This window comes from Lingula anatina, chromosome 4, assembly GCF_051362555.1.
Source record: "Lingula anatina isolate TDL-2025a chromosome 4, LinAna3.0, whole genome shotgun sequence".
NCBI lineage: Eukaryota > Metazoa > Brachiopoda > Lingulata > Lingulida > Lingulidae > Lingula > Lingula anatina.
Window position 1 is genome coordinate 29,937,197 of NC_141770.1, and position 25,364 is coordinate 29,962,560.

Sequence of the window (25,364 nt, forward strand, 5' to 3'; positions counted from 1 at the left end):
AATCGAGCCACTGGAGAACAGAGCGTGCTTAGCTGTCAAACTGAGCTGCATTGTCTACCTGTAAGATGACTTCTCTGGCTTCTGATAAAAGTTTATACTCATTCAAATCTCTTATCCGAGGGGTCTAAATCCTCGTGAAGCTGTGTAAAACCATTTCCCGTCTAGTCATTTCTTTAACAAGCATTTCATTATGGTTATCCCAAGTTGTATAAAACACTGCATTTGAATGAGTTAAGGGAAATGTTGATTATTGCATATGAGGTCCATGTTATTTGTGAAATTCAATTTATTTTATTAAACCGCTGACACTCCGTCTTGCATACTTTTATTAAACTGAGGTAAACAATGCCCGTTACCTTTACAAGTCCTATCTTAATCATCCATCTAACTGGAACTTCCTTTACCTCTTAATTAGAGGGTTAAATGGCATTCAATTTGTCTTGCTTGTATCGAACGCACTCTCTATCTAAGCTTTTCTCCAGTTATCTCAGGTAAAAATCTACCTGTGCGTTAGTTACAAAGCGCAGCTCCCGTAGACCTGGGGGTACTAGATAAAATCTGAACACCAGGTTTATCGAGGAGCTAGAGAAAGAAAGGAAGAATTTTTCCTGCAAAACTTCATAGGAATGTTAACACGGACTTGATCCAGCTTAGACCTCCAAACTAACAGGGTGACATGGGCAATTTTCACAAACAAATCATAAAACTATATTTCAGTTAACCGCCTTTAAAATAAATATACCGTTCTGGGTAAATTAAAATAGTTATTAAATCGCAAGAATATTTTTGACTTAAATGATGATTTTATTATTAATGGAAATTAAGCTACTATATGAGGTACATTTGCTGTGATTACGCTGTCCTTCATGTTTTGCGTAAGTCTACATTTTGCTGTATGTGCTTGTAATCTTTTTAAATATGTGCGTACAATTTTTGCAGGTCTGGTTACCCCCCTGTTATGTGATGAGAGTATTAATTTGGCAATTAGTTCCTTAGCTTATTTGAATAGAATTGCAGTGTAAAATTTTCAACAAGATGTTGGCGAAATAGCCCATTACTCTTTGTAGGTATTTCCCCCGTCAAAGTTTGTCTAAAATTATCTTTCAATCTTTACTCTTTCAAAGACAGTATAAAGTTACCTGACATATTTTCGTGTAAACTTAATGACAAGCCAAGTGTCTCCAGTTCATTCCGTACTCAATTTTACCCAAGCAAATTTTTTTCTTGAGTAGATCTTTATAGCACGTTGTTATAAGCTTACAAATTTGCAAAAAAAAATTGCGTACTGACGCAGAATTTGCGTTTCAAGTTATAAAATAATCAATCTTTTAAATTCTTTAATATTTCAGATGAAATAATCTTCAGAAACAAATCCTCAAAGCATAAACGAATTAGGATAACGAACCATTTTATTATAGCAGTTCCCATTTTTTCTTTAATATAACGCTCTTTTTCCTGTTTTTCCTCAACACGTTTTCTTCCACAGAAGCTTCAAGATACCCTGAGAGCAATTTCTTTTATTAATGTTCGCGACCGTGTTTGAACTTAATTGTTTAAGTATTGATATTTAACGTCATTTACAAATACCAATAAAATAACCCCATTAAATGAGATATATTGAAAAATATGAAAGCCCACCAAGACGAGTTTCATACCTGTTATTACCTGGCTTGGGAATTGCAGCGGTGCATAATTAACAGGTTTGTTGTAAACGAGCTTTTGGTCAACTACAATGCATTTAAAATGCATCAGCAATCAGTAAGTTTGCCAACTGATGACAGTTAATCTGAAAGACTACCAGCTCTTGATATGATCTAAACCACCTGAGGTGACCATGATCTAGAGCATCGCAACTATTGTCACCGAAGTTAGTAAGTAAGTCACGGAAGACCGTCACAGACAAAGAAAGACTGTCAACGAGAGCTGCAATTTTGGTGAATCCCACGGCAACACACCGAGGCATAACGAAAATTCCTCAACTCCGTTCAACACAACTTTCCTTAACTTCTCCGTCTGTATGCACCTGCAGCTCAGTTGAGTCTCATAGACCTTTATCGTGATTGTCGTCACAGTACCACGTGACCCAGATCTGTTGCTTCATTTTTGCATATTGAGGTGAGGTTTACTAAAACGCTTTTCTTCTACTAATAGATTGTTTTTATAATTTTTAAATGGCGGGGATCGATTAAAACATACCTCTAGTGTATAGATTGAGTGCTGTATCTTCAAAATTCCAGAAATGGATTTTTACATGAACATTGTCCTTTAAGAATTTCTTGAATTGAAGGTAATCATGCCTATTTTTTTAAACATACCAGTTTTCCTCAAGTGATACTCCAGCAGGTTGAGGAGGAATGTTTTCCCCACTCCCCAACTGCCCTGTATCCCCACTGTCACTGGCATGGACAACTTTCTGTCTCTCAGCACTTCACTCAGTACCTAGTATACAAAAGAACATATTAATGACTCTAGCATGAAAGAGACTTGGGACAAAGAAAAACACACACACACAAAAGAATATGAAAATACACAAACAAAGAGAAACGAATATGAACACAAGGAGAACACAATGAGAGCCCAAGGAGAGCGCAACTAAAGCACTTCACCTGTCACATTCTCCCTCCACATCAAGAAATGGTGTCCTCAACATCACAAAAACACCAGAGGTAATCTTAGAAATGACCCTTGAGGCACAGTTCAATTGATCAAAATAAATTGAGGAAAATACAGAGAAAAATACAAGACATTACACAAGATAAATATTTACATATATACAGTTGGAACATGCATCATAATATTAATTCAAGCATACCTTTAAACAAATACCAACTGGTCTTCTCCACTGACATTGACCATTAGGTCAATATAATCCCTTAACATCTTCCCTTTAAAAGTGGGAAGTGCAACTCTACATCCAGGTGACAGAGTTTTAGTAAAAACTGTAGCATTCAAGGAAGGGGGAAGACACAAATTGGCCGACAGGTGGCAAGATGAAGTTTTCACTGTTTTATCCCAACCTAACAAAGAAATCCCAGCATATCAAGTCCGGAGGGAAGGTGGAAAACAAGTCAAAGTATTACACCAAACTTACTGTTACCAATATCGTCATCAATGTCTGAGTCAAATAGCTGTGTTAATCCAAAGAAAAACTAGAGGATCAGAGAGGCGATACCGCCTCCGAATATTGTACCACCAGCTGGAGCAAGCGCATTCGTATAGACCCCCACATACACAAAATAAGGGACACAGCCACCAGTTTTGTGCTTGACAAGCTGTTAAAATGCAATCAACAAAAATTTTTAAACTTTTGCAAAAAATATATATGGTACAATCAAATTTAAGTTCTTCGTAAGATAGGTCAAGGGTCAATTTCAAGGTCACAGTAAATTGCCAGTATATGACTTCCTATTCAAGTTCAAGAGTAACTATGGACCTATCTCTGCCAGTTTTGGAGACAAAAGGAAAGCAAAATTTGCAAAGTTCAGTTCATGGTGAAAAGTAGGTCAAAGGTCAATTTTAAGGTCACATTTAGATTGCCAGTATATGACTTTCTATTCAAGTTCAATAGTAACTACGGACCTATCTCAGCCAGTTTTGGAGATAAAAGAAAAGCAAAATTTGCAAAATTCAGTTCATGGTGTAAAGTAGGTCAAAGGTCAATTTTAAGGTCACATTTAGATTGCCAGTATATGACTTCCTATTCAAGTTCAATAGTAACTATGGACCTAACTCTGCCAGTTTTGGAGATAAAAGGGAAGAAAAATTTGCAAAGTTCAGTTCATGGTGAAAAGTAGGTCAAAGGTCAATTTTAAGATCACATTTAGATTGCCAGTATATGACTTCCTATTCAAGTTCAATAGTAACTACGGACCTATCTCTGCCAGTTTTAGAGATAAAAGGAAAGCAAAATTTGCAAAGTTCAATTCGTGGTGAAAAGTAGGTCAAAGGTCAATTTTAAGGTCACATTTAGATTGCCAGTATATGACTTCCTATTCAAGTTCAATAGTAACTACGGACCTATCTCTGCCAGTTTTGGAGATAAAAGGAAAGCAAAATTTGCAAAGTTCAATTCATGGTGAAAAGTAGGTCAAAAGTCAATTTTAAGGTCACATATAGATTGCCAGTATATGACTTCCTATTCAAGTTCAATAGTAACTACGGACCTATCTCTGCCAGTTTTGGAGATAAAAGGAAAGCAAAATTTGCAAAGTTCAATTCATGGTGAAAAGTAGGTCAAAGGTCAATTTCAAGGTCACATTTAGATTGCCAGTATATGACTTTCTATTCAAGTTCAATAGTAACTACGGACCTATCTCAGCCAGTTTTGGAGATAAAAGAAAAGCAAAATTTGCAAAGTTCAGTTCATGGTGTAAAGTAGGTCAAAGGTCAATTTCAAGGTCACATTTAGATTGCCAGTATATGACTTTCTATTCAAGTTCAAGAGTAACTATGGACCTATCTCAGCCAGTTTTGGAGATAAAAGGGAAGCAAAATTTGCAAAGTTCAGTTCATGGTGAAAAGTAGGTCAAAGGTTAATTTTAAGATCACATTTAGATTGCCAGTATATGACTTCCTATTCAAGTTCAATAGTAACTATGGACCTATCTCTGCCAGTTTTGGAGATAAAAGGGAAGCAAAATTTGCAAAGTTCAGTTCATGGTGAAAAGTAGGTCAAAGGTCAATTTCAAGGTCACAGTAAGATAGCCAGTATATGACTTCCTATTCAACTTCAATAGTAACTATGGACCTATCTCTGCCAGTTTTGGAGATATAAGGGACTAAATGTTATAATTTTGGAGTTACCATAATGTGCCTTAAATTTCGTACAGAAAAAATTAATCAAAATAGAGAAAATGTCATTTTGGTCAAAATTCTTGAAATAGGAGGTGCTCTGAAGTTTCAGAAGTTCAAATTTGATGAAATAATGTCATTTTTGAACACAAGTTGTCTGCTTTGCCAAGCCTTATGTATTATTTTTCCAGAGTTCAAAATTTATTATCCATTACCGTACTGCACATTTTGCTTTTACCACCAATATGTACTTTTTGATACAGCGTAACTCAAAAACCGTATGGAATACAAAAAAACCGAGACCACCTCCAGTGTTGGGCTTTACATGCACTACAAAATGCAAAAAAGAATGGGTCTCTAGCATTAACGGTTCCCGAATTAGAGACAGTTTTCAGTTTCGGTATCTTATGGCCGCTACTCCCGTGAAAATGCACCGATTGACCCCAAATTCATGGAGATGAAAGATGACCTGAAGGGTAACACTTTCCAATAATATTATTGGTTAAGTCTGTGTAGTGTCTGAATAACAGGGCAAAAAAAAATTTTTTCATAAAAAATTTCATTTTTTTGAAAATTTTGGCCCATTTGACCTTGAAGTAAAGGTCAAAGGTCAAATCCAAGGGTATATTTGAAATCTACACATATGACTTTTGGAAAGCCGTCTATAGAAATTTTTCCCATAACTCCTTCCGTAGGGTAGATAATTAGCATTTAATTTTGCCATTTTTAGACAAGGGTGCATTGTAATGAGTGCCACACCCAGACCCCAATACCGACAAAGCCCAAATTTTACGTGGAACGAGTTGAGATTATAGGTGACCTAAATCCATGAGATGGGTACGGGGGCCCTTACCGTCTAGGAGGAGAAGCGGTAACGGTAGCCGTCCGGCGGAGCCGGCGGAGCTGGTGGAGCCGGCGGAACGATCCGGACGGGACCGAAACCATGTGTACCGCCAGCGCTAACGCTGGTGGTACAATAAAACCCGTACATGCAAGAGTAAATGTATCAATAAGAATGATTCAGACAGTGAGGATGAAGATCAATTTGATGTTGATACCATTTTACCTGGAAAGGTAGAAAGTATAATTGAACGTGAATATGACATAGAGAAATGTACAGAAAATATTGATGAGTATGAAAGTGAGGGTGATGTACATGTTGAGGAAGGGAATGAAAGAATTTCTCACATTGGTGAAGCTGTGTGCACAGGTGATTAGAGTAGCGAGAAGATTCCCATATTGAGGAGATCAAAAAGAACCAGAAGGAAACCTGTGTAGACGACTTATGTGTATATTATGGAACTACACGTAAGTTTAAGTGAGTTGACAGAGAAACAAGGGGACATATTACCATCAGTAGATGTGTATGAAATGTTTTTTTCAGCAAGGCAAAAGCCTAATGAAAATATGACACTGTGGGCTAGTAGGTTGGAAAAACTTATTAGTTCTACAGAACTTGATTCGCCTAGTATGTGTAATCAAATGTTGCAAAATAAATTCTACAGGGGGTTAGTGTCATCTGACATGAAAAATGGATTGAGACACAGATTTGACAATGGTGAGTGTTTTGAATGTTTATTGACCGCTGTGCAGTGCTGGAGCAAGAACGCAGTAGAGTTAGAATTGCTCAACATCTTCTTCATATTGTTGTCCCGCCAGAGACGGCTGAACCTGACAAAAATGGAAGAAGTACTTAAACTTTTTAGATAAAATGAATGAGAGATTAGAGAAATTAGAAAACAAGGCAGCAAAGCTGTCAAATGTACAGACAAAAAAAAACAGAAAATAAAGATGCAAAATAGGTCATTTTGTCAATTTTGATGCAATAATAAATAATGCTTATAATAGCACTGTCAGTCAACACTGAATTTTAATCATGCACAACAGGTAACATGGTCAATAACAGGAGCGGACCCTGAGATATTTTCTGACAGTATTCCAAAGTATCTATGTTGATTCATCCTCCATTTTGATGGTCTTCCAACAGAAAAAAATAGATACTAGTCAATATAAACTTAATAACCTGTCTTCCAGAAGACCCAGAAGATGGTCTCAATCCACCCCTTCAATAAGATTACAGTTTCAGGGCCATGAGAGACCAAAGTCACATGATGAAAGTCTCAATATTTGAAAAATGATGACAGTGCATAAAATAATATTATATAATGTTTAAAGACATAAAAAACAATACAATTGCTTATGTGGAAATACAGAAAATGTGCAGAGCCTCGAGCGGATGAGAGTTAAAAGTCACAAATGCAAGTGTTTGAGAAAAAATTGTAAAGGAAAACATAACAAAACTAGAAAACCACTGAGAGTGCAGACCTCTGCCAAGGCAGCAATTGTTGATTATTATTGATTATTGATTGATTATTGAGCCAGACCACCACTAAAAACTAATCATTGTCCTCTTTGGCCCAATTCTGACAGTTCCTGAAAATTTTAACAAAATCGGTCCATAACTTTTTGAGTTATGTTGATGACAGACAAACAGGGGTGAAAATATAGCCTCCTTGGCAGAGCCTGAGGTAAATATAATTTCAATGAAGCTGCAATTCAAACTTTTAATCTTTGATTATATATATATATATATATATATATATATATATATATATATATATATATATATATATATATATATATATATATAATAACCTGCATAATTATCACTGCTTCCTTATTATTAATCTAGCAGAGCTTAACTTTTGGGAGTTTACAAGGAAATATCAACAAGTGTGCTTTATGTAATCTCCTTTAATGGCCTATCAATTAGGCAAATGACTTTATAACTCAGAAATTAGGCTAAGTGATACCCAAGGGATATTAACAGACTGACCCTCTCAAAGGTCTTTCAGGCCCATAAGTCACATCTTAAGAAAAGCACAAAACAATAATGCACAAAATAGGAGACTACCAATTCTGATGCAATAATACATTATGTTTTACTGCACAGTCAACATCAAATTTTAATTATGCACAACAGGTAACAACGACGAAAGTAAAAGCATAAGGCTTCAGGCCCATCAGAGTTCAAGTTTATACTTAGAAAGTGCCAGAATGAGAAAAATGAAAATTTCACACAAAATTGCATAAATTCAATAATAAATGATAACCCAATTGACCTGGCTTTCTAATTTGAACTGCATGCCTATTGATGCAACATTACATAATGCTTAACAGCATAATGACCATCAATTTTTAATAATAGAATATTAGTAACATGGACATTCAGAAAACGTGACAAGCAAAGGTCTTCATGATCATGGAACTTCAAAGTCACACCTTGAAAATGCCAATAAGTGAAAAATAAAATTTTCACAAAAAACTGTTTAACTGCCAGAAAAAATTACCAAACAGACTGCATTGCCTACTGAAGCTGTATTTTAGCCCCATGTTTCTTTCCTGTAAGTTTGAAAACAGTAAGTGACATGGTTTTTCTTAAATGGTCATCATGGGAGCAGTGCCCAAAATAGGGGTTTCTTCAAATTTTGATGCAATATTACATAATGTTTAACAGCATAATGACCATCAATTTTTCATAATAGAATATCAGTCACATGATTATTAAGAAAACGTGACCAGCAAAGGTCTGCAGGCTCATGGAACTTCAAAGTCACACGCTGAAAATGCCAATATGTGAAAAATTAAATTTTTACAAAAAACTGTTTAACTGCCAGAAAAAATTACCAAACAGACTGCATTGCCTACTGAAGCTGTATTTTAGCCCTATGTTTCTTTCCTGTAAGTTTGAAAACAGTAAGTGACATGGTTTTTCTTAAATGGTCATCATGGGAGCAGTGCCTAAAATAGGGGTTTCTTCAAATTTTGATGCAACATTACATAATGTTTAACAGCATAATGACCATCAATTTTTAATCATAAAATATAAGTATCATGCATATTCAGAAAATGTGACTAGCAAAGGTCTGCAGGCTCATGGAACCTCAAAGTCACATCTTAAAAATGCCAAAATGTAAACAAGACAGCACTGTTCTGAAATGGGTTTATTTCCATTTTTAACATTTTTTAACATAAAACAAAATAAACAGTTTGTTGCCATTTTTATATGACCAACTAAGAAAATTGATGAGATGGGAAAAATATCAATAGAACAGTGTTAAATGTCCAATTTCCTTCATTCTGAGATTCTGAACATAGTGGATGATTGAATCTGACAAACTGCTGATATGAGTTTATTTCCATTTTTGACACTTTATTACACAATACATGAAAACAAGTTTACCATAATTTTTACATAATCAATTAACAATGTTGTAAAGATGCAGGAAATATCAAACAAACACTTTAACGTATCTTATTAGTTAAATAATGAGACTGTTAACATGCCTAAGAATTGAATCTGAGGAAATGTGAAAAAACAGCATAACTTTTAAAATAAAGGCCCGATTATGCTGATTTTCGAACTCAACCTGCGTTTTAGTTAGTTTGACTACTCCTGTGAGTATAATGACAATTGGCCTATCTGTTTTTCTTATATTGTGTTATCAGTGTTGTATATATGTTGAAAAAAGTGAAAAAACAGCATAAATTCCCTGGAAATGACCCGCTCATGCTGATTTTCGAACTTGACCTGCAGATTATGAATATTCAACAGTTTTGTAAGTTTCAAGCCAAAAAGTAAAATGATTTTCCACTTATCGTGTTATCGGTGCTGCATATATGCTGAAAAAAGTGAAAAAACAGCATAACTTCCCTAAAAATGACCCAATCACGCTGATTTTCGAACTTGACCTGCGTATTATGAATATTTATCAGTTCTGTAAGTTTCAAGCCGAAAGCAAAAACGGTTTTCCACTTATCGTGTTATCGGTAAAAGTGCACGACGGCAACGACGGTGACGACAGACGCAGATGATGGCTATATGTACAGACACATCTGTGTCTGTACATAAAAAGCAAGGAAGAGTGGAACGTACGTGAGAAGAGAGCTTGTTTTACCTATGGTGACACAGGTCGCATTAAAAGAAATTGACAGAAACGTTTAAACTAAATCAAACCCAACTCGAGAGGCGGATATTGGGTAAGAAAACACAAAGTCCCATGAATAGACTGATTGGTCCTTCAAATGAGATGGATGTTGTGATTGGTGGTGTGAAATGTCAAGCATTGTGGGATACGGGTTCTATGGTGTCTACCATTTCAGAGTCATTTTTCAGAAACTCTTTGCACCGCAATGAACTGTTCCCTGTAAATGACTTACTGACTGTTCAAGGAGCCAATGGCTCTTCACTATTGTATACTGGCTACACTGACGCTCATCTTGAAATCAATCAAGATTATTCTCACGTACCAAATTCTCCAATTTCAGTTCCAGCCTTGTTTCTCATAGTCCCTGACACAGAGTATAATGCCAGAATACCAGTCATCATCGTCACCAATGTCATGAATAGAGTTACAGGTTTGAAGTCTCTACTTAAAAGTAACGTGGTGCACTCTACCAAGTCATTTATAATAAAGCCAAACCAATCATTAGTCATACATGGCTTCCTGAGAGAGCCCCAGGGTAGTAAATTCCCTGTTGTAGTTGAACCATCTCCCAGCCTTTCAGGTGGTCTACTGTTGGAACCTAGTCTGATTGAGTTGAATGGACATTTCCAATGTTAGTCAGAAAAGTGTGTGTGTGCCTGCAAAGTGCGCAACTGCTCAAGTCAGTGATGTTTGTCACATTGGTATGTTAGATTCACCAGTTGAAATATCTAGCCATTCTTAGACAAATGATCTTGAGAAAATCTTCCCAGACGAGCCCCCAAATGCCAAAGCGATCAGTTTTATATGCTTTATTGAACAACAAAAGAGTCAGGTCTGAAAATGTAAAGAATTGTCTCATTTCAAGACAACAAACTGGACAAGAAAGACCAAGTCTTTCCTATGGCGCGACTTGCGAACGACGCAAAAGAGATTTCGGACAAAGAAAAACACACACAAGAGAATACAAAAATTATATGAAAGAAAGACAAATGAATACGAACACAAGGATGACACAATGAGAGCCCAAGGAGAGTGCAACTAAATCACTTCACCTGTTAGTTGTCACTTTAACTTTCTGTCTCTCAGCACTTCACTCAGTACCTAGTATACAAAAGAACATAACTTTCTGTCTCTCAGCACTTCACTCAGTACCTAGTATACAACTCAACACCTGCCATATAGAAGAACAAAGACAACTTTTCTAAGCACTTCAAATAACTTTTTAAAATCTATAATTACAATATGACAACTGTTCTTTTTCTTACCTCTGCATAGCGTTCATAATCCAAGGCGTCCTTCATTCCTCCATGGTCACTGATAACGCCGCCCACACTCTCGTACTTGTGGTCTGCAGACAAAGCAAACATTAAATCAGTAAGACTCAGCTTATCATTACACAAAGAACACAAGAATATTGGGTCCAAGCTTAGATTTCCTGCAGATACCAGCTGACTCAATTACACCCAACCTTGGACCCTAGCTTAGATTTCCTGTAGATACCAGCTGAATGATTACACCCAACCTTGGACCCTAGCTTAGATTTCCTGTAGATACCAGCTGACTCAATTACACCCAACCTTGGACCCTAGCTTAGATTTCCTGTAGATACCAGCTGAATGATTACACCCAACCTTGGACCCTAGCTTAGATTTCCTGTAGATACCAGCTGAATGATTACACCCAACCTTGGACCCTAACTCACATTTCCTGTAGATACCAGCTGAATGATAACACCCAACCTTGGACCCTAGCTTAAATTTCCTGTAGATACCAGCTGAATGATTACACCCAACCTTGGACCCTAGCTTAGATTTCCTGTAGATACCAGATGAATGATTACACCCAACCTTGGACCCTAGCTTAGATTTCCTGTAGATACCAGCTGAATGATAATACCCAACCTTGGACCCTAGCTTAGATTTCCTGTAGATACCAGCTGAATGATTACACCCAACCTTGGACCCTAGCTTAGATTTCCTGTAGATACCAGCTGAATGATTACACCAGCTGAATGATTACACCCAACCTTGGACCCTAGCTTAGATTTCCTGTAGATACCAGCTGAATGATTACACCCAACCTTGGACCCTAGCTTAGATTTCCTGTAGATACCAGCTTAATGATTACACCCAACCTTGGACCCTAGCTTAGATTTCCTGTAGATACCAGCTGAATGATTACACTCAACCTTGGACCCTAGCTTAGATTTCCTGTAGATACCAGCTGAATGATAACACCCAACCTTGGACCCTAGCTTAGATTTCCTGTAGATACCAGCTGAATGATAACACCCAACCTTGGACCCTAGCTTAGATTTCCTGTAGATACCAGATGAATGATTACACCCAACCTTGGACCCTAGCTTAGATTTCCTGAAGATACCAGCTGAATGATAACACCCAACCTTGGACCCTAGCTTAGATTTCCTGTAGATAGCAGCTGAATGATTACACCCAACCTTGGACCCTAGCTTAGATTTCCTGTAGATACCAGCTGAATGATTACACCCAACCTTGGACCCTAGCTTAGATTTCCTGTAGATACCAGCTGAATGATTACACTCAACCTTGGACCCTAGCTTAGATTTCCTGTAGATTCCAGCTTAATGATTACACCCAACCTTGGACCCTAGCTTAGATTTCCAGAAGATACCAGCTGAATGATTACACCAAACCTTGGACCCTAGCTTAGATTTCCTGTAGATACCAGCTGAATGATTACACTCGACCTTGGACCCTAGCTTAGATTTCCTGTAGATTCCAGCTTAATGATTACACCCGACCTTGGACCCTAGCTTAGATTTCCTGTAGATATCAGCTGAATGATTACACCCAACCTTGGACCCTAGCTCAGATTTCCTGTAGATACCAGCTGAATGATAACGCCCAACCTTGGACCCTAGCTTAGATTTCCTGGATGTAACACCTGGCAAAATTTAGCTAGCTGAATCAAAGTAGGTAGTAATGTGCTGACCCCTATTGCCCATAGAAAGTGTTAGCTAGCAAATAGTTTTCTTTGATTGCTTTTTAACGACATTCCTGGAGGTGGCTTAAATTTCACTGCACATCTCATTCCTTTGTCTGATCTAGAGAGGAGAAAACGTGTTTTCACAATACTAGCAGTTTTTTTACACCTTTTTGTACACCTTTGTGAAACCTGTCTGACCAGGAATGTAAGTAAAATTGTTTTAATGTAATTTTTTTTTTTGTTTGTAACTAGAGAAATTAAGATGCGCTTAGTTAAGTGAATTGTTGTTTTTGGCTTGCCTTTGAGTTTAACGCTTACTGAGAAGCAGTTTGACCCACATTGATTTTAATTGATTTATCTACACTGTACTAGTTCTTTGCTGTGACATTTAATGGTTTTTATGACACACCTTGTCTTATGTGGTAGAATTTTTATAAGTAAAACATGTTTAAGGTTCAGTTAGATATTCTGAAGGAGTAATGCACCTCATGCTTTCTCTGCTGTCTCATGTTACACAAATTGTGCTAGTTGTATCAAAGATGTTGGGTGCCTGAATTGTGCCATATTGTGCTATTGCAGATTTCTCAATTACAGCATTCTAGATTATTCCCTTTGTAATTATTGCATTAAAGTAGTTAAGTATTTTATTTATTTATTTATTTATTTAATTAATTTTTTATTTCAGTTAAAACCGTCGTTGTAGTCGTTGACGAGTATTGTACAACTGGTAGAGACAAAAGAAGGAGAATAAACAAATTACATCACCCCAACGAGACTATATTCCGTTTTCTAGCACTACGTGTGTTACACTGAAGATACCAGCTGAATGATTACACCCAATCTTGGACCCTAGCTTAGATTTCCTGTAGATACCAGCTGAATGATTACACCCAACCTTGGATCCTAGCTTAGATTTCCTGTAGATACCAGCTGAATGATCACACCCAACCTTGGACCCTAGCTCAGATTTCCTGTAGATACCAGCTGAATGATTACACCAAACCTTGGACCCTAGCTCAGATTTCCTGTAGATACCAGCTGAATGATTACACCAAACCTTGGACCCTAGCTTAGATTTCCTGAAGATACCAGCTGAATGATTACACCCAACCTTGGACCCTAGCTTAGATTTCCTGTAGATACCAGCTGAATGATTACACCCAACCTTGGACACTAGCTTAGATTTCCTGTAGATACCAGCTGAATGATTACACCCAACCTTGGACCCTAACTCACATTTCCTGAAGATACCAGCTGAATGATTACACCCAACCTTGGACCCTAGCTTAGATTTCCTGTAGATACCAGCTGAATGATTACACCCAACCTTGGACCCTAGCTCAGATTTCCTGTAGATACCAGCTGAATGATTACACCCAACCTTGGATCCTTGCTTAGATTTCCTGTAGATACCAGCTGAATGATTACACCCAACCTTGGACCCTAGCTCAGATTTCCTGTAGATACCAGCTGAATGATTACACCCAACCTTGGATCCTTGCTTAGATTTCCTGTAGATACCAGCTGAATGATTACACCCAACCTTGGACCCTAGCTCAGATTTCCTGTAGATACCAGCTGAATGATTACACCCAACCTTGGATCCTTGCTTAGATTTCCTGTAGATACCAGCTGAATGATTACACCCAACCTTGGACCCTAGCTTAGATTTCCTGTAGGTACCAGCTGAATGATTACACCCAACCCCACAACTCTCCTCTGCTGTCAACCCCACAACTCTCCTCTGCTGTCAACCCCACAACTCTCCTCTGCTGTCAACCCCACAACTCTCCTATGCTGCCAACCCCACAACTCTCCTCTGCTGCCAACCCCACAACTCTCCTCTGCTGTCAACCCCACAATTCTTCTCTGCTGTCAACCCCACAACTCTCCTCTGCTGCTGCTGAGTCACCATTTTAGGAGTGGTGTAGTCACATAGCACCAAACAAGCTGGTGGGCTGTTTTCCCACAGTGTCCTGTACTTAAAGCTTGTATACTATTAGAGTTCCCTTATATGAGAGGGAAACCATCACATACCTTCATAGAACTTGACAATACTGGGGTGGGGGTGACCTTTCTGTGACCTCTTTGTCTTCTTGGCCTTCAGCCAAGGTTTGATGTGCTGATTGACATATGAAGCCACGCCCCTAGGATCATGCTCCTCAATGGGGTGCCAGAATCTGAAATGTACATAAAATATGGTAATCAACTGATTGACATATGAAGCCACGCCCCTAGGATCATGTCCCCCTATGGGGTGCCAGAATCTGAAATGTGCATAAAATATGGTAATCAACTGATTGACATATGAAGCCACGCCCCTAGGATCATGTCCCCCTATGGGGTGCCAGAATCTGAAATGTACATAAAATATGGTAATCAACTGATTGACATATGAAGCCACGCCCCTAGGATCATGTCCCCCTATGGGGTGCCAGAATCTGAAATGTACATAAAATATGGTAATCAACTGATTGACATATGAAGCCACGCCCCTAGGATCATGTCCCCCTATGGGGTGCCAGAATCTGAAATGTACATAAAATATGGTAATCAACTGATTGACATATGAAGCCACGCCCCTAGGATCATGTTCCCCTATGGGGTGCCAGAATCTGAAATGTACATAATATATGGTAATCAACTGATCTTTTAAACAGGCAAAAATTATCAATCTTTCAGTCACATAACTGTATTTCAAAAATCATAAAAATTGTGAGAAAAAAAAGGTTCATTAGCTTGGTAGGGTTATACATGATAATTATCAAACACAAACTAAAACACTTTCGTATCGTTAACTTACGGCCAACCTGGATGTAGGCCTTCATCAAACTGATGTGAGTAGATGTTGTTACTCACTGACCGCTGTAAGAAACTAAAAGATTTTATAACATCCAAAATAGAATTTCCTATAGGTTCGGTCCTGTGAATTTCTATAGAAATTTGTAATAGGATTCTATACGGAAGTGAACCAATTTCCCTGGTAGAAGGGGGCTGAACTAGCATAAAACATGGATACTGTTCACAGTTCACACATACTTACTCAACTGGTCCACTATTCCTGTTCTTGTCAGTTTCCTTCTTTAACCACACCTTGACCTCCTCAGGTAGTTCATCCACTTGGTCCTCTCTGAAAGGTGCCCTAAGTAGATCTGTGGGTGGTGGCCTGATCTCATCACTCCATCTGACCTGGCTGTTTCATGGAAAATACACAGACCTATATTACTGAAAAGACATTTAGCAATCTGGATTAACAGACCAATATTACTGAAGAGACATTTAGCAATCTGGATTAACAGACCAATATTACTGAAGAGACCTTTAGCAATCTGGATTAAAAGACCAATATTACTGAAAAGACATTTAGCAATCTGGATTATCAGACCTATATTACAGAAGAGACATTTAGCAATCTGGATTAACAGACCAATATTACTGAAGAGACATTTAGCAATCTGGATTAACAGACCTATATTACTAAAAAGACATTAAGCAATCTGGATTAAGAGACCAATATTACTGAAGAGACATTTAGCAATCTGGATTAACAGAACTATATTACTGAAAAGACATTTAGCAATCTGGATTAACAGACCTATATTACTGAAGAGACATTTAGCAATCTGGATTAACAGACATATATTACTGAAGAGACATTTAGCAATCTGGATTAACAGACCAATATTACTGAAGAGACATTAAGCAATCTGGATTAACAGAACTATATTACTGAAAAAACATTTAGCAATCTAGATTAACAGACCTATATTACTGAAGAGACATTAAGCAATCTGGATTAACAGACCTATATTACTGAAGAGACATTTAGCAATCTGGATTAACAGACCAATATTACTGAAGAGACATTTAGCAATCTGGATGAACATGTCTATATTACTGAAGAGACATTTAGCAATCTGGATTAACAGACCTATATTACTGAAGAGACATTTAGCAATCTGGATTAACAGACCAATATTACTGAAGAGACATTTAGCAATCTGGATTAACAGGTCTATATTACTGAAAAGACATTTAGCAATCTGGATTAACAGACTTATATTACTGAAGAAACATTTAGCAATCTGGATTAACAGACCTATATTACTGAAGAGACTGTCTTGGGTAAGATGAGCAGTGACGTAAGTCTTACCTGTGTTGGGAAGGATGAGCTGTTGGTTAAGCCTTACCTGTCTTGGGTAAGATGAGCAGTGAGGTAAGCCTAACCTGTCTTGGGTATGATGAGCAGTGAGGTAAGACTTACCTGTCTTGAGTAAGCTGAGCAGTGAGGTAAGACTTACCTGTCTTGGGTAAGATGAGCAGTGAGGTAAGCCTTACCTGTGTTGGGTAAGATGAGCAGTCAGTTAAGCCTTACCTGTCTTGGGCAAGGAGAGCTGTCAGTTAAGACATACAGGTCTTGGGTGAGATGAGCTGTCAGTTAAGCCTTACCTGTCTTGGATTAGATGAGCTGCCCGCCAATCATGTTGGCTGCTTTCATATATCACCAGCAACCTGTGAATATCAATGCGTCTCTGAACTGCTGCCTCCAAGATGTCCTCTGGCCCATGCTTGGCTGCACTGTACTCTAAATAGAAATGTGCATCCTTTATTACATGCTTGTCTACACTGTACTCTGAATATAAATGTGCCTACTTTATCACATGCTTGTCTGCACTGTATTCTGAATAGAAATGTGCCTACTTTATAACATGCTTGTCTGCACTGTATTCTGAATTGAAATGTTTACTTTATCACATGCTTGTCTGCACTGTACTCTGAATAGAAATGTGCCTACTTTATCACATGCTTGTCTGCACTGTATTCTGAATTGAAATATGTTTACTTTATCACATGCTTGTCTGCACTGTTCTCTGAATAGAAATGTGCCAACTTTATCACATGCTTGTCTGCACTGTATTCTGAATAGAAATGTGTTTACTTTATCACATGCTTGTCTGCACTGTACTCTGAATAGAAATGTGCCTACTTTATCACATGCTAGTCTACACTGTACTCTGAATAGAAATGTGCCTAGTTTATCACATGCTTGTCTGCACTGTACTCTGAACAGAAATGTGCCTACTTTATCACATGCTTGTCTTCACTGTACTCTGAATATAAATGTGCCTACTTTATCACATACTTGTCTTCACTGTACTCTGAATAGAAATGTGCCTACTTTATCACATGCTTGTCTTCACTGTACTCTGAATAGAAATGTGCCTACTTTATCACATGCTTGGCTTCACTGTACTCTGAACAGAAATGTGCCTACTTTATCACATGCTTGTCTACACTGTACTCTGAATAGAAATGTGCCTACTTTATCACATGCTTGTCTGCACTGTACTCTGAATAGAAATGAGCCTACTTTTATCACATGCTTGTCTACACTGTACTCTGAATAGAAATGTGCCTACTTTATCACATGCTTGTCTGCACTGTACTCTGAATAGAAATGTGCCTACTTTATCACATGCTAGTCTACACTGTACTCTGAATAGAAATGTGCCTACTTTATCACATGCTTGACTGCACTGTACTCTGAACAGAAATGTGTTTACTTTATCACATGCTTTGCTTCACTGTACTCTGAATAGAAATTTGCCTACTTTATCACATGCTTGGCTTCACTGTACTGAATAGAAATGAGCCTACTTTATCACATGCTTGGCTTCACTGTACTCTGAACAGAAATGTGCCTACTTTATCACATGCTTGTCTGCACTTTACTCTGAATAGAAATGTGCCTACTTTATCACATGCTTGTCTGCACTGTACTCTGAATAGAAATGAGCCTACTTTATCACATGCTTGGCTTCACTGTACTGAATAGAAACGAGCCTACTTTATCACATGCTTGGCTTCACTGTACTCTGAATAGAAATGTGTTGACTTTATCACATGCTTGGCTTTTCTGTACTCTGAATAGAAATGTGCCAACTTTATCACATGCTTGGCTTCACTGTACTCTGAATAGAAATGTGTTTAGTTTATCACATGCTTGTCTACAATGTATTCTGAATAGAAATGTGCCTACTTCATCACATACTTGTCTGCACTGTACTCTGAATAGAAATGTGCCTAATTTATCACATGCTTGGCTTCACTGTACTCTGAATAGAAATGTGCCTACTTTATCACATGCTTGTCTGCACTGTACTCTGTATAGAAATGTGCCTACTTTATCACATGCTTGTCTGCACTGTACTCTGAATAGAAATGTGCCTACTTTATCACATGCTTGGCTTCACTGTACTCTGAACAGAAATGTGCCTACTTTATCACATGCTTGTCTGCACTGTACTCTGAATAGAAATTTGCCTATTTTATCACATGCTTTGTTTCACTTTCCTCTGAACAGAAATGTGCCTACTTAATTATGTGTGTTCACACTGTACTCTGAACAGAAATGTGCCTACTTTATCACGTGTTCACACTATACTCTGAACAGAAATGTTCCTACTTTATCACGTGTTCACACTATACTCTGAACAGAAATGTGCCTACTTTATCACGTGTTCACACTATACTCTGAACAGAAATGTGCCTACTTTATCACGTGTTCACACTGTACTCTGAACAGAAATGTGCCTACTTTATCACGTGTTCACACTATACTCTGAACAGAAATGTGCCTACTTTATCGCGTGTTCACACTATACTCTGAACAGAAATGTGCCTACTTTATCAAGTGTTCACACTGTACTCTGAACAGAAATGTGCCTACTTTATCACGTGTTCACACTATACTCTGAACAGAAGTAGAAATACTGTACTTACTTATGAGCTTTTGTCAATCATTCTTGTAAGTTAAAAAATAATAAGTAACATAGTTTACCTTTCAGAGCATTGGTAGTGGCAATACACAAAATATTTTAAGCAATTTTGATACAATGTTATATAATGCTGAACAGCTTATAGTCATCACCAATTTTCAATTAAACACTGCAGTAATATAGATATCTAGAAAATGTGACAAAGGTTTTCAGTCCCAAGACAACTCAAAAGTCACACCCTGAAAATGCCAATATGCACACAAGTACTTAAATGTGCTATTTTCATTTTCAGCACTTATTATATAATAAACAATAACCAAATTAGTATTACCTTCCTTTTTTAAATGATTAACTAATTTAACATATAACAATAACACAATGTTAAATGTCCAATTTGCTCCATCCTGAGATTCTAACAACCTGCACTGATTTGAGTTTATTTCCATTTTTGACACTTCATTATACAATACATATAAGTATAATAACAGATTTACCATTATTTTTATAAGCAATTTACAAAATAATTAAGATGCAAAAAATGTTGAAGAACACTTTTACAAATAAAAAGATAAATACTGACACCTTATACATGCCTGAGAATTGAATAGAATCTGAGTAGGAAAACCAATTTATATATATCAAACAGCATAAATTCAACAAAAATTAACTAATCAATATCACACCTTCATATCTGTCCTGCAGGTTTCAAAGCAAAATATGACATGGTTTTCATTTTATTCATAAAACGGTGATTAAAATATGCTGAAAAAAGCGAAAAAGCAGCATACTCACTTTGAAAAAAAGGTAAGAACTGGTAGATTTTCTAACTTGACCTGTATTTTACAAATATTCATTAGAACTGTATGTTTGAAGACAAAAGATAAAACAGTTTCCATCTTTTTGTATGACAGTGGATAAAATATGCTGAAAAGAAAAAAAAAAACAGCATACCTTTTGGAAAAATTGACTTTCAAACTTGAGCTGTATTTCATCAATATTGAACAGTTCTATAAGTTTGAACAGAAAAAGTAAAACTGTCTTTGTCTTATTTGTATAACATTGAAAGTGCAAGACGACGATAACACACACAGGTGACAGCTATATGTACATGTGTGTCTGTACATAAAAAGCTAAATCATAATTTCTTAACAAAACTACTAAAGGCAGTTTATAATACCTTCTCCTGGTTTGGTCCTCACATCCAGTATCCAGATCCAGGGTTTAGCACTGGTGACACTAGCCTTCAGGTGGTCCAGGTGCTGTTGCCATGACTCTTCCTGATAGGGGGCAGCACTGCCACTGGTAGACTCACTACAGCACATGTAGACCACAGGGTGAGTCACATCACTGATGACCACCTCAGCTATCTGCCTCTACAAGAATTGGAGGAAGTGTGGTGAAAGCAAGTCCTGTTTATAACAATCTTAGTGTTTATCTTGACTCTATCTATGGACAGAAATCTTTCACATATCCCAGTCATGCATGGTATGTAAATTACATAAATAAAGCTTCTTTAAGACATCATTTGAGTAAATCATGCAGTACAATTATTATAAATTATTCCACACAGTTATTTGAACAGTACAAAAAAAAACCTGGAATTTCAGAGTTAGAATGTTTTATCATGTGCAAAGTTTGGTGGATATTTTGAGTTAAATTGCAAGTGAGTAATACTGCTGATCCTTGGGTGTTCTTATTCTCTGTCCACATTCACAACAAGTTGATCCTAGGACTAACAGATCCATGGATCACATATGGATGACCCAGTTAATAGGGTGACTGCCTGACGATATAACTGTCTCCTCACGTGCCATACCTGCTGGGGCTAGGCAACTAACCAGTTAAAAGGGTAAGCACCTAATGATCTCCCTGTCTCCTCACGCGTCATACCTGCTGGGGCCTAGCAACTAACCAGTTAAAAGGAGCACCTAATGATCTCCCTGTCTCCTCACGTGCCATACCTGCAGGGGCCTAGCAACTAACCAGTTAAAAGGGTGGCTGCCTGATGATCTCCCTGTCTCCTTATGCGCCGTCCCTGCTGGGGCCTAGCAACTAACCAGTTAAAAGGATACGTAGGCACCTAATGATCTCCCTGTCTCCTCACGTGCCGTACCTACAGGGGCCTAGCAACTAACCTCGGAGCCGAGATTTAATCTGTGTAGTGGTGTGTAGAGGCAGTGAGATCAACAAGGGATTAAGGTCTCCTTTGAATGGGGGTTGGCCATATTGAGTCTGATAATGGGGGTTGGCCATATTGAGTCTGATAATGGGGGTTGGCCATATCGAGTCTGATAATGGGGGTTGGCCATATTGAGTCTGATCAGTAAGACTGCGGATCATCTGTTCTTAATGTGCTATGTTTTGCTGTCTTACCAAGGCATGATATCCCAGAGTGGACTCACAATCACTGCAGGTCTTCATGGCAGGGGCTGTAGCTGACAGTCCAGCCAACACCATCTTCTACAGGGGTTGACGACAAAAGCTGTTCACTTTGCTGCTAACAAAGAAAAATGTCTTCTCCTATGTGTGTTCAATTATATCTATAGAGTAAGATATAAATCCCTGGTCCAGATCAGACACTGTTCACGTTGCTGTATACAGAAAAAAAAGTTAATCCTAAAAAAAAAAAGATAAAAACATATGGTTCAGCAAATTAGATCAATTTATGAATAGAGAAAATCAATTTCAGCATTTTTCTAGAGCATATTCCAATACAATTAAGCTAGTCTATATATATATATATATATATATACAGCATTGGTCAAAAAGGTTGTCCCACCCCCATTTCCATGTACTTTTATTTTACAAATGATCACCCCACAGCTGTGAACTGTTAGAAATAGTGCTTTTTATCACGGATACCGTGTCTAACATGATTAATGGTTAAAAAATACAAAATAGTGGTGAAAATATACATATTTTATACCATTTAGTAAAATTTATAAGAGGTACCCCCTCAAATCGACTGTTTCACTGTTACTTCTACAGATGTAAAGAAATATCTATAAAATTGAAAAGGTGCCATCAAATGTCACCAAATTCACAAACAATTAGCATTAGGGTGTGCTCGTTAAAGATCACGTGCCTAACAGCGTGTGCGTCTACCGCGTACTGCAATTATCTCCTGTAGACGGCGCGACAAGCCTTCAACATGGGTAACAATTCTGTTATGTGGGATATTGTCCCATTCATCCTAAAGAGCGTGGCGGAGTTGGTCAAGATTATTTAGGAATTGGTTCTCCTCTGCAATGCACATTCCAATTTATGCCACAGGTGCTCAATAGGATTAATATCAGGACTCAAAGACGGTTGTCCCATCCTCAGAGCCCTGTGTTTCTGCAACAAATCGTTTGCCAGACGAGAGCTGTGAGCAAGTGCGTCGTCACAATGAAGCCAGTAGTATCCCTGAAGTCACCTCTTGCAAATGGAGTGAGATTTCTGTTGAGAATGTTACATCAAAATGCCCCTGTTACGTTTTGTTCCAAAAGGAACAATGTACTAATACCATGGGCTTGGAATGTTCTCCAAATGCGGATTGATCTAACACCTCAGGCGATATTATCCTGCACACACCCTTCCAAGAGGCATTTTTTAACATGTCTATGGACCCTCTTTGACCATCGATGGGATACAAGAAATAATTTGATTCTGCATCAAAATCAACTTCCTTCCAGTGATGGATGGCCAGGTTCAGGTGCCTGTGGGATCACTGAACGTAGCATTCTCAGCTGATATCTCATTCCATCTTCAAGAACTGACTTTAGGGTTAACTTCAGGCTTTATCATGACTGCACACTTGCTCACACCTCTCGCCTGGCAACTGTTTGTTGAAGAAACATAATGGTCTAAGGTTGGAACCACCATCTTTGAGCCCTGATATCAAACTTACTAATCAACTGTGACATGTATTGGAGTGTGCAATACAAAGGAGAACCAACCCCATAAAAACTTGGACCAACTCCCCCAACTTGTTTAAGAAGAATGGGACAATATCCCACAAAACAGAATTGTAACCCGTGTTGAAGGCTTGTCGCGCCGTCTACAGGAAATAATTGCAGTACGCGGTAGACGCACACGCTGTTAGGCACGTGATCTTTAATGAGCACACCCTAATGCTAATTGTGTGTAAATTTGGTGACATTTGATGGCGTCTTTTTAATTTTATAGTCATTTCTTTACATCTTTAGAAGTCACAGTGAAACAGTCGATTTGAGGGGGTACCTCTTATAAATTTTACTAAATGGTATAAAATATGTATATTTTCACCACTATTTTGTATTTTTTAAACCATTAATCATGTTAGACACGGTATACGTAATAAAAAACACTATTTCTAACAATTAACAGCTGTTAGGTGATCATTTGTAAATAAAAGTACATGGAAATGGGGGTGGGACAACCTTTTTGACCAATGCTGTATATATATATATATATATATATATATATATATATATATATATATATATATATATATATATATATATATATATATATATTCATTTTCTGCTGATAGTGTAGCAATCACATTTCGCATTCCATAATGCAAGTTTCTGGTAAAACATAATTAATGTATGTATAAAATACCTTATACCCCAGTATATATTAAGGAGGCACTAAAGAACAAGGGGAAAGGCCCAGTAATTTTCATCAAAAAATATAATTAATTATAGTTGGTGAATTTTTCTTGGGAAAACAACATTTTTCTCAGGCTAGTCAACCTATGGTCTTTCTTTCCTGTGCTTGCCATAACTATAGTAGCAGTAAGGTTACAATCAGTAAGGTTTCAATCTGCAAAAATTAAGATGTCCTAAACCCACACTAAAAACCATATCATATGGTTTTCCAATTCCATCGCCCCATCAAGTTCAATTACCACACCAACTTTCAGATTCTATACAATGTATGTACCAGGCAGCTGTTGTTTCTACTTTGATATGTAGGTCCACAGGTAAAGTTCTACTCCTCTAAACAGTGTGTTGTTGCCGTCCCCTTTGCTAATGTCAAGCTCCTAAGGACATTGTTTAAAGAGTAAAAATCAAAAGAGGCTATTATTAGCTTCTAACTCATGTAAATCATAATGGTGAAAACTAAAGCTAACCACAATTGTATTTCAATGGGCTGGATTAAACGTGATTAAAACTAATAAAAAGACCACAGGTAATTACAAAAGCATTTTATTTCAACAGCTTTGACATAGATGAACAAGACAATGTAAAAAACTGGTTGAAAAGTGAAAATTACAGAAAGTTACAGGGTGGGGGGTATACTACAAAAATACTGAATATTTATGTTGTAGCACGAAATTCATCCATGCCTTAGCACTCCTTTCTTGACATTATTATATGTATGGACGCTGTGGTCAGGATTGTTAACGTGCATGAATTCCTTGCTAGTTATAAATGTTGATAACATGCAGTCTTCTAGTAATGATTTAAAGCACTGTGCATCAAGCTGCACTAAAGAAATCAAAGTGTTCCTACCTTAGACAAAGACAAAGGGTGGTGAATAATTTGTACTTCCTCGGCCTAGAGGTTCGCCCGGTGTGATTGAAATGCGCAATACACTGCAATACAGCGCAACACAGCGCAATACACTTGATAACACAGGTCCAGTTGCAAGTAAACACAGGAAAGGGTAATCTCAAATAAAATAGGGTGACATAAAAGCAAAATATAGTACATAGTAATAAATATTGCTGATACAACTTGACAATTTTTTCATTGTTTGGTCAGCCGCCATGTTGGCGAGTAGCTCTTCTTGGCCAGTAATATATCCAAGAAGAGCCACTCGCCAACATGGCTGCCAACCGGACGATATAAAAGTCTTGCTGATTTGTTTA

The 25,364-nt window shown here is 37.5% G+C and overlaps 1 protein-coding gene and 1 long non-coding RNA gene across 5 annotated transcripts in view; one reads left to right on the forward strand and one right to left on the reverse strand.

The window, feature by feature from the left end:
* Positions 1-25,249, reverse strand: part of LOC106168040 (kinase D-interacting substrate of 220 kDa) — a 38,373-nt gene extending 13,124 nt beyond the window's left edge. The window contains exons 1-9 of one of the 4 annotated variants that reach the window (XM_087010607.1): positions 25,006-25,244; positions 24,434-24,533; positions 21,899-22,141; positions 20,703-20,898; positions 17,196-17,331; positions 15,790-15,939; positions 14,784-14,926; positions 11,045-11,127; positions 2,316-2,439 (exon numbers count right to left, since the gene is read on the reverse strand). In XM_087010607.1, coding sequence (XP_086866733.1) covers positions 2,316-2,439; positions 11,045-11,127; positions 14,784-14,926; positions 15,790-15,939; positions 17,196-17,331; positions 20,703-20,898; positions 21,899-21,982 — 916 coding nt within the window. In that variant the 5' untranslated portion in view covers positions 21,983-22,141; positions 24,434-24,533; positions 25,006-25,244. Of the gene's footprint in view, positions 1-2,315; positions 2,440-11,044; positions 11,128-14,783; positions 14,927-15,789; positions 15,940-17,195; positions 17,332-20,702; positions 20,899-21,898; positions 22,142-24,342; positions 24,534-25,005 lie in introns of all 4 variants that reach the window. The other 3 variants (XM_087010609.1, XM_087010610.1, XM_087010608.1) reach the window with 3 other exon arrangements.
* LOC147762741 (uncharacterized) lies at positions 12,697-13,516 on the forward strand. Its single transcript, XR_015333692.1, has 2 exons — positions 12,697-12,951; positions 13,432-13,516. It is a non-coding gene; the product is annotated as an uncharacterized LOC147762741 (long non-coding RNA).
* Positions 25,250-25,364: the final 115 nt, after the last annotated feature.